The sequence below is a fragment of the Fulmarus glacialis genome, unplaced genomic scaffold, assembly GCF_000690835.1.
Source record: "Fulmarus glacialis isolate BGI_N327 unplaced genomic scaffold, ASM69083v1 scaffold45293, whole genome shotgun sequence".
NCBI lineage: Eukaryota > Metazoa > Chordata > Aves > Procellariiformes > Procellariidae > Fulmarus > Fulmarus glacialis.
Genome location: NW_009203202.1, coordinates 28,421 through 39,112, shown reverse-complemented (window position 1 = coordinate 39,112; position 10,692 = coordinate 28,421). Strand labels below are relative to the sequence as shown.

The following is a 10,692-nucleotide window of genomic DNA, read 5'->3' as shown; positions in this document are numbered from 1 at the left end:
CCTACTTTTATTTTAGCATTTGGGGGGGGCAAAAAAGAAACCCTAGCAAATTGTGCCACTTCTTTCAATATTTCTCTGTTGGATCTGTTTCTCTGGAAAGAGAACTTCTCAAATTGAATGAAAAGAGGGCACGAACCAAGGCATTTATAAACACAAACAGTGCCAGACTAGAAAAATGGATCCTCCTGCCATCACGTCTGGCTCCTCTCTCTGAATGACTTGGCTTATCCCGTGGAACAAAGTTAACCCCAACTTTGCAGTGTGTGGTAGATAGCTCTAAAATATTTCAGTGTGAAATGAATGTAATTAATCCCCTGTATGAAACACGAGAAAAATAAGGCTTGGAAAAGCAACACTGTATTTCAGTAGGGAAGATGCATTTACATCCAACACTGTTTTTCTTTTCTTTTTAAAAGTTACCTTCCTGTAATTGCATACTAGTTTAGAGCTAAGATAGAAGCATCTTAACAATAATGGGCACTTTTTTAACAGATTATTGCCAAAAGTGCATTCTTTATTCCAGGGAGACACTGTAATAGATACCAGTGCTTTAGTAATGATACAAGCAATCTGTAAGCTATTATAGTTTCTTTTATAGTAACTTAATCTTCATATTGTTTTATATGTCTAGAATTTTAATAGTGTTTTTAATTTATGAAGAGAAGTATATTACATATTACTAGTTACATGGGAATATGAGCTAAATACCAGACCATTGAACTATATTCTTACAAACAAATATTTTGAAGTACTTAAATGAGCATAAGGAATAGAACAAAGAAATTAAAGAATGTCGTACAGGTATAATAGCAGCTTTTATGGAATGAGCCCAGAAGCATCTATTCTGGACTGTTACTGTTTTTAATGCATATATTGTACTTCTAGAGAAAAATGGGAAAGAATACGGGTACTTTTAGAATGCTATTTAAAAAGAAGTATTTTATTTAAAATAAATATATTTACCTAATTAATAAATTTATTTGCATTATTGATTGCAAATAAACACAAGTTCCCATGTAATTTTTTAATGCTAATGAAATGAATGAATTAATATAACCACTTGATTATATGTAGAATGTAAGCGCCTATGTAGATTTTTGAAGCCAGCACAAAATTATTTTTTCATATTAGTTCATTGCCATTTTTAATATGTATAGAAACAGACACAGTTCACAAGGAATATCGTGAACTGTGCTCAGACTTGTGAGAGAGATATCGTAACACTTTGCTAAGCAATGAGTTACAGAGAGATATGATCAGAGTAGCAATTTAGTGGTTGTAATGCTATTAAAAGTAGGGCTTTTAAATAAAGAGAACCAGTTCACTGTTTTGAAAGAAGTCATATTCTACTTTAGACTGTCATTCTGTATTTCTGACTTGCAATTAGATGATATTTCTAAAATGTCAGTCCCAGATTCTGTTGTGACCATCATCGTAATAAAATGTGACAGCAAAGATATTATATCAATACTTTTTCCATAATTAGCATTAAAGATCTCTCAAGGGTTAAGTACAAAGGTTTTCCACTGAATGGTCTGCAAGCCTTGTGCCTTTAAAATCTTTTAATATAGCCAAGACTGGTGACAACCGGGAGACAAATCTATGAACAAACCCGTTTGGAGAGAATAGTTTTGTGGTGTGTGATGTATGTTACGTAAATGAGCTTATTAGGACTCTCATCTATTTTATTATTGGTGCCCAATTTAATAGAGGCATTTAAAAAACAATATTTCTGCCTGACTCCTTGAAATGAAGAAGATACATTGATATAATTGAGAGCAAATGATTGCATGTTGTGCCATTTAATCATGTCATTTTTCAATTGCTGTTTTTTGCACTTCACTGCATACTTATAGAATATTTAGCTTCAGTATAGATTAAGTCCCACAGTATGCAACTGAGTAGAGTTCCCATATTAGGTGACATTTTCTTTTAACCTTGAAATCAGCAAAAGCACACAGGTTTGGCAGTATTTTTCTAAAAGATGACAAGTCATCATTCATTTCCTATCTTTGTAATTTAGCTTTTTTATTTTGAGGAATTACTTTCTTACTAATATTTTTTAGGAATTATTGGGTTTCTTTTTCATTCAGAAACAGAAATTCTTATTTTCACCATGTGTCCCATAAAGATGGAATTTGAAATACAGGGATGCATCACCCCAGACAAGAGAAGTTCCAACTGGCATTGCCATTTCACAGAAGACACTGAAAACGACATTTACCCACCATTTGCAACCATATTGTTTCCTGTTTTCCCTTTATTGGTGTGTTAGTGATGTTAGCCATGATTCTTAAGGTTTTACATTAGCACTTTTGAAAACTGAAGTGTTGCACTAGCCAAAAATGTATGTAAAAAGGCAATTTACATTTTTTTTAAGAGTTGCAGTTTGGGTGTTGTAGTCAGAAGGGTAGCTTCCATTCTCAGATTTTGCCTTAATTTCTGCCTATGGCTGTTGTACTAAATGACAACAGTTCCATCTTCATTTCGCCTTCCATCAGGCAACAACTGATGCAATAGGAGGGGTATAATTCCCTCCCTCACATACCCACATCCTGTAAAAAGGAGAAAGAGTAAGCCTTTAACAGACCAAGGTTAGACAAAAACTTCCTCTTGGATCTGGTCATTCCAGATTTATCTGCAGTCGAGCTTCTTTTGTTTTCCTAAAAACACCCAGTCTTGCCCATACACAGAAACACAACGCAAGCCTAGAAATAGCGTTTGTCTCAGTATAGCTTGGCATTTCTTCTGAACCTGAAAGCACAAAGAAAATCTATCTGTGTAAGTTACCATTTGTCATCTTCTAAATATTTTCAAAGCTCTGGGCACCTCTACATGGACCTTTAGTATTCCTAACTGTAGAGTGAAAGCAAGGAAGATGGAAATGGTTGAAAGAACTTCAGATCACATAAAAATGAATGATGCTACAAAAATCGTATCTCAACAGTTTATGTAGTGATTATATGTAGATTATGTGGATTTAAGTGAGCTAAACTAATCTTAAACTGACTTCTAAACTATTTTTAAGCACAAGTCATCCCACTGAATTCACTGAGAACCTTAGTACTTTTAAAAAATTAATATTAAAGACCTGCTCAAGAACCTTGATGTAACAGTGCTTCAGTGGCCGACTCATCTATTGTGTTGTGTGAGAAAGCCGACTTCCCATCCATGTCCAGGCTGTGTGGCACAGCTCAGGTGCTGATACACTGCAGGAAGGCTGAGGGATGGAGGGGGATTGAAGGCTTGAGGGGCTCTAATATTCCTCAACTTTCCACCTTTCTATGCCTCCCACACTCTCTGGCACTGCCTAAAGCTGCACACGTGTTTCTGGTCATATGCCATTCACTTAGGAGTCACGCAGCTATGCAGAGCACCTTCTGTTCAGATCATGGCTACTTCCATCCCCATAGATAGTGCCATTAGCCCATGGCTTGGAAAAAAGGGTTTATGTCTTGGAAAGATTGTTTGATGTCATTCGACTCAGCAGGGGCTTTTCCAGATGATTTAAGGCATGGTATTAACAAGCTGTGAAAGTAGTTTCAGCTAGCCCTTTTTAGCTATGCGGGTGATAACTTCAAAGCACTGAAAATAGGAGTGGGCAGAGGGAAGAAAAATCTTCCAAGATTCTAACAGCACAGACAGGAATCCTCAGTATGGGAGAATATGACTCGTAATAACAGTATAATGAATAACACCTCAATGTTATCAGGGTATCTGTTGCAAAGCAAAGGACTCGGACACAAAGTCAAGTTCATACATGGCATCTGCAGTTACTGCGTATACTCTTAGCCTGCAGCAAAAAAGTCAAATACATTAATTTAAGTCTCACTGCAAATGATTTAAGTGAATGTGTTTCTCCCACATTTGCAAAGGTTTCGATTGTATTTACAGTTACCACAGCTCAACAGACACATAATAGTGTGAGGAGCCACAATCGAAAGCATCTCATCTCTTAATCTATACTTCAGCAAATCTTCTGCACACGCAGGAGACTAAGCGAGCCTACGTGATGCTCCTCAGTCTACTGTTAGATCATTTCCTAATCTTCCGAACCGGCAAGTACCCAATAGCTTACGGTAGCAGCTGTAGACCATCAGGCCCAAGCCTCAGTAGAGGTACTCATCATCTTTCTTTTCTTTTTTTTTTATTAATCATGAATTATAGCTGTTAATTCACAATATAGAATGTACCTTGCAAATAATTAAAATAATGTGGTCCTGGAAGCATACTTTGCATGTACAATTGCCATATTGACAGGTTTTTATAGAAGCATGCCATTTTAACAATAGCAGAACATGGATGGATATACAACTGTGAGATGTCATGTCATAGGATACAGGCAATTATTGTGTCCCTTTAGGACACTGTATACCAGACCATAATACTGCTTAGATTCATTATTGCTAGTGCTATTATATAGGGTTTAAAGATGTCTTTACATGATTAAGTTCTCTGGCTTTTAAAGTATTGTTGCCATAGCCAACTCTTTCAACACGCTGTTAGATACAAGCACTTCATTCTTCTCCTGTTTAATATTAACCATAATATCATGTAATAAAATTGAAACAAAAGTGCCATAGGCCTAATTGTACTGTCACAGCCATGTAAATCAGAAATAGCTTCAGTAAAGCTACTCTTATTATGCTGGTGTAAAATTGATGTAAATTAGAAATGACTTGGATGCTGTAGCTCTGCTTGCAGATAACACAATGTAAAAGCCTCACTTAAACTCCCATATAATGGCTTGTGAATGAAATACTCCTTACCTCATCATATCGTATGGTATTGTATCAAAAATGAGCAATACTTATAAGGGATGACATAATCAGGTAGATCAAGGTAAGTTAATGTTATGGAGCCAGCTTCTGAGCTGCATTGACTTCCATGAAGTTAATGCAGATCTACATAGATTTGACTGGCATCAGTATATAACTTACCATCACTTCCATAAAACTGAATCGCTTACCTGTTATACAATGTAAAATAAGAACCCTGACTTTATGTTTAGGTAGATTTTTTGGTTTGGTTTGGTTTTTTTCTGATGTGACGTTAGGCTAACGAACAGCACCAGAAAGGAAATGTGCCAGACGTGGTGGTTACATCAAGAACTATGTAGGAAACTAGTAATGAACTCCAGGAAAATAAATAAGGGCAAGTTCAGAAAACATAAGTGAAAATGCAGCTCTGGTATAAATTGAATAATAAAATTCCTGGTCATATTTTGCCATAAATAGTGGTTTGGGAATTTGTCATTCACCTTATTTAAAATTCAGAAGTATTAAAGGTACAGGGTTCTCTCATTATAGAAGTAATAGAATTCTAGCTATTACAGAGTTAGGGTAATTTAAATAGCTATAGAATGCATTATATCAATAAGTGGAACATCTGTATGAAATGTCCACCTGCTGATATACTACTCAGTATACTTTACAATGAAATGTACTTAATCATTTTAAGACGTCTTCTAATGAAGCCTTATCGGGATTAACATTTTGAACACAAATACTTCTAGGCATTAAAACTTCTGCTTTAAATGAGATTGCATTGTCTTGTTTACCCTTGTTGATTAATAAGCAATCTGTTAACTGTTAGAACAGCCCAATTGTGCCAGTGAAAGTAGATTAGTAATTCAGCTATGTTTGTGGCTTTAATCATCATTTCTCTTGAAGGCTTTGAATAAAAAAAACCGCTTGCATACTATCCACAGGCGAAGAAAAGATATATATTTTTAGATGTGTATACCAATGTTTTGCTTCAGACTTTCACCTTAGTATTATTGATCAAGCGCATACTTCCAGCAGCAAAATACTCCTTTGAGGTACAAATACTCCTTTGAGATATAACATTTCTAAGTATAAATTCCAATTTTTAAAGAAAAAGGGATATGAAAATCTGGAACTTGAATTCACTTTCTATAGAATGTTACTGTTTTGCTAATAAAATTCAGGAGAGCAGGTCCTGATTTTTTGTCAGTTAATGCTTGTGAACAGCTTTGAGAGATGCAGTGGCTTTTTTTGTTTGCTTATTATGATTAACTGGAAGCTTAAAGGCAAATACCCTGTCTTCAGAAAAGATGATAGTTCAGATTTTCTCATGGGGTCATGCACTTTCATCTGTAGCATCCCACAGAGGGAAACAGATGTTGGCAAGTTACAATTTAAATTATCTGGAAAGCTCCCACGTGTGGAGCACAGTCCTGTTAAATTCAGGGGTAGCACAGGCCTATGTTAATAGTTGAATACTTGAACCATGCAATGCTATAAAAGTATAGGGTCTCAGAAGCCAGACTGAAGCAGTGATCCTCAGATGCATTTGTGCCTTGTGTACCCCAGCTTCATAGATATTATTATTAAAACACGTTATGAGTTAATAAAATCCTGATTTGATGTTGAATGACGGTAAAGTGTGATTGTGGATAAAACTATGCTTGAAAGCACCCCATGCCATTAACTGCTTCTGGGTGTAGATCTCTCTTTAGTTTTGGTGCGTAGGATGCATTATTTATACTGCTATTCAATGAGATTCTCAGTGTAGTTACTTAGGTTTCTGGCGTAGAACCAACATATCCTGGCTCCCATCAATACTCAGCAATATTAGGGCTTAGCGGTTGTCTCCCATCATGCAGTTCACGTCAGACTGCATACCTGGAATCGGTATGATGAAATAAATGCAGTGAATAACTCATCTTTAAGAAGGATATAGTTATCATAGTATTCCTACATTTACTTGAATATGGAACTATCCTCGAAATATTTTATGATAACAAAAAACATCTGTAAAGAATTTTATACTGAATTTTCTCTTTCCTTAAGGTTTCTCCTCTGACAGGGTACATGTGACCCATAATTTCTATTTTTTTTTTAAATATATATATTCTCATTGCATTAATACAATTTTTTCCCCCCATTTTTTCCTGAAGAATTTCTGAAGCTGATTACTGTCAGGCTAACTCATTTCAGATGTGTCCCAGCTGAATGAAAAAAAAGGAAGAATAAACCAGTCTACACCATAAAACTTTCAACGTTATTGAGACAGTTAGCTATGTATGGCATTTGTTTGAAGGAGACTGAAAGTAGCTTTACTCTTTCTGTGCTATTAAGATTAAGACTGTGTGTATCTGAAAATAAAACATTAAGCTTTGACACTAAGTATGGGAATTTATGGAAGAGCTGAAAAAACTATTGTAAAGCAGAAATTGGGCACCATTAAATATCAGATAATAGTTAATGTTTTAATTTGCAAAGTATTCCACACTGACATCTGTTGTTTGTCCTGCAGTCTCTATGCTGTGAGATCAAACAGAGACGTCGTGGGGTAGCCTCTGTGCTGCGGTTATGCCAGCACCTCCTGGATGACCAGGAGACCTGCAACCTAAATGCAGATCACCAGTCCATGCAGCTGATAATCGTAAACCTTGAGAGGAGGTGGGAAGCCATTGTCATGCAAGCTGTCCAGTGGCAAACAAGGCTACAGAAGAGATTGGAAAAAGACTCGGTGAGTGATGCTTGCTTTAAAAAGATCTCATGTGGTTTCGTTCTTCACGAGAGACACTTTTTCAGTGCAAGAAAAACACATTCATCTCAGAGTGTTTTCTTCTGACTGAAGATGCCATTCCTAGTATTTACTGCCAACGAGTGAAGCTTCAGTTTTTCACAAAGCATGGTATTCTATGGACAAAACTGATTAATATGATAAACTCACAATATACATGTTCTTTTTGCTGGATATTTAATCTCATTGCATCTGATCCTGTCAAGTAATGAAAACAATCTTCTCCTGTTGCCAGGTTGCTTAGTACCTAACAGAACTGGGCCCAGAGACGTATTTCACTGATTGTAAATATATTTCAGAAAAAGTATTTTCTGTGTAAGTAAGACTGGTTTTAATTAGCATCCCAGCAGTAGATGTGTATTTCACATAGAATGCCATGGGTATGTGATTAATATACAATTCTGTGTTATTTGAATATAAGTAAAATGCGTTAATTTGCTTTTATCTCAGGGAAATGATTCCTAAGAGGCAAAATAGCACTCTGCTTAAACCATCCATTAAGTGGCATAAATTAGACAGGTTTTCTACAGCATAAAACTATATTACAAAGCAGTATCTACATTTAAACAATAAACCATAGGGGGAACAAAATAATCCCTACTGTAACATCATTGACTGTAATGGATGAATTGGCTCAGCATGTTTTATGCTACTATCATAATGCTAAAGTCTGTATACTGCAGCTACATTGACAGCAATGATAACCCTAGTGCATACATCGAAGAGCCTTGATGAGATTTGAGAACAAGTGACGTATTTAGCTTACATAATTTTTTAGGTTTATATCAAGCAAATAAAAAGAAAAAATGCTTGACCCTTACATGCTTCCTAACAATTATCTGACTAACGGTGAAATACTACTTTTGACTTTTTTTTGTTAAAGTTCCTTTACAAAAATAACAGGAGCTGTAATTCTTTTGATCAGTTATCGTAGTGTAGTATGAAGATATGCAAGACATTGTTCAGAAACACTAGCAGTTCCTGAGTAAAAATACTGTTAGTCTAAACGGGCCAAGAAATGGTGAGTTAGTGAGGACGATGCTGTGGAGAAGTGCACTGTTGAAGGTAATAATAATCTGTTGCCTGCCTACCTTTATCAAATGTTATAAAGTAAGAGTGCGCCTCTGCCTGTTTGGTTTATTGGTTGCTTTTCTTTAGGTATTGAGATAGAAATGGGACTTGAGGAAGGAACAAGGTTTTAATAGACTTTCAGGCCAAGTCAAAAAGGGCATGTCTCTGTATGAGGCAACGTGGAAGGCAGACATCATTGAAAAGCAGATGGAGTGTCGACGTTGCTGTTACAAGCATGGGAGTAGTCAACTGACAATGCAAGAACTGCAGATAATTGGGGAGAATCAGTTAAGCCCTCAAAATTTTGATCTGGTTGGAAGAAGTGTAAAAATTATGAAGCTACATGTGATTGTACAAGGGTATAGAGAAAAGAAAAGATGATTATTTTTCAGCCTTTCCTTGTATATCTATGTGCAGAGAGGGAAGTATCAAATGAAGAGGAATGCTAGTGGAAACAACCAAGGAGATCAACTAAGAGCTTTCACTATATGACCAGCAGAAAAAGGTCAAATCTTAATGATGCTAAGATTCCTCTCATAGAGCTAGTGAGAGCTGTAGATGTCACAGCTGATGCAGATTACCAGAGGGAGAACAGTCATACTGACAGAGCATGAAGAAAAGAGGAGATTTGGGGAGGACAGAGCAAGAGTTCCATTTTGTCTCTGCTTAGTTTATGTTAATGGACACTAAGAAGGAGATATTGAACAGACAGGTAGAAGAGTGGGGTTAGATGCAAAGGAGTTTACCTGAGCCATCAGTCCAGAGATGGGAACTGCAGGTATCTGAATGTGTATTATCATCTAAAAAGGAGAAAGGGAAGCAGGTAAGGAAAAAGGCTGGTTCGAGTCCAGTGTAAAGAAGACAACGAAGGAAGTACGATTAGCAAAAAACCACAGAGAAGATAGAAAAAGAATCTAGAGAGCAGAAAAATCCAAGGCAGTAATTTGCTGAGAATCTGATCAAGTGGAGTCAAAATTAAAACAGAAGCTGGTAAAATAAAGGTCGTGAGAAAATGTTACAGAAATTTCAGTGGAATTAAAGGAAGAAACAGAATTAGTGAGGATGCAGAATGAAGCTGTATAGAAACTGGAGGTAGGAGTTTTAAACAATACATTCATATTTAAATGAAAAGAAAGTCAAGAAATAAAAGAAGACAAATGCCGTCTCACCGGTGAGACCAGAGACAACATTCTTGAGTTTTGACGGTAATGAATCTGGGAGACCAAGAAATGAGAACAGAAGAGAAGTCAGCAGTGAAATAGACTGGGCAAGTGAATGGTTTAGAAGATAAATATGAGACTGAGGAATAGAAAAGATTGTTAAACAAAGAAAGAAAATATAATAGTAAAGCTTTTTAATTCTCTTCAGAAACTGGTTATATTTTTGTGATAGTTCCATCTTCAGAATATTTTTAGTCATATTGCTAATATATTACATCAATAGCTCTAGTAAACTGTTAGTTAGTGTTACACTAAATGTTTAATGAGCTGACCAGCAGTAGAAAAACACAGTTAGGCAACAGCCAAACCAAAAAATAGTTCTCAGAATCCTGAATTTTAGTTGCTGGAGGCTGAGTATCTGTTAGGTCTATAACTGCCCAAGAGAGTTGGACTGGGTGTCTACTGTATTTCTCTAAAAGGTAAAGTACCATGAGGATGATGAACTGCCTTTTTCACCTACGAAACTTATCATTTTGTTGTAATAAATATATATCTTCTATTGAACTTGGAACAGAAACAAGTTGCATTTGTGAGATAGCGTAGAGAGTGCTGAACAGAGGTCCAAGTTACTGTAGCAAAAGCATATTATCTCCTTTTGCATGTGGGCAGCTGCTGGGTGGAAGCAGTTTGCTGTTTGTAGCTGCAGTTACTCTAAATGAACTGGTATGAGCTAATTAGAGCTTGGCGCTGCTCTTGCAGCAGGAGTGAAGTGAGTCTTGTGTTTCTGTTTGGGATTGCAATCAATCGGGAGTTGAGGCATGGTGAGGGTGTGAGTACTGCACCTTGCTTGATAACCGGGTGCTTGGAACTTCACAAGGTGCATGCTGCTTTGCTCCCACTTGGCCTG

The 10,692-nt window shown here is 36.4% G+C and overlaps 1 protein-coding gene across 1 annotated transcript in view; it reads left to right on the top strand.

Moving 5' to 3' along the window:
• Positions 1-10,692, top strand: part of AKAP6 (A kinase (PRKA) anchor protein 6) — a gene marked incomplete at its 5' end in the record, with an annotated part of 51,321 nt that overhangs the window by 13,695 nt on the left and 26,934 nt on the right. Inside the window, one exon of the mRNA XM_009574547.1 lies at positions 7,282-7,497. Within this exon, the coding sequence (XP_009572842.1) occupies positions 7,282-7,497 (216 nt within the window). The remainder of the gene's footprint in view (positions 1-7,281; positions 7,498-10,692) is intronic.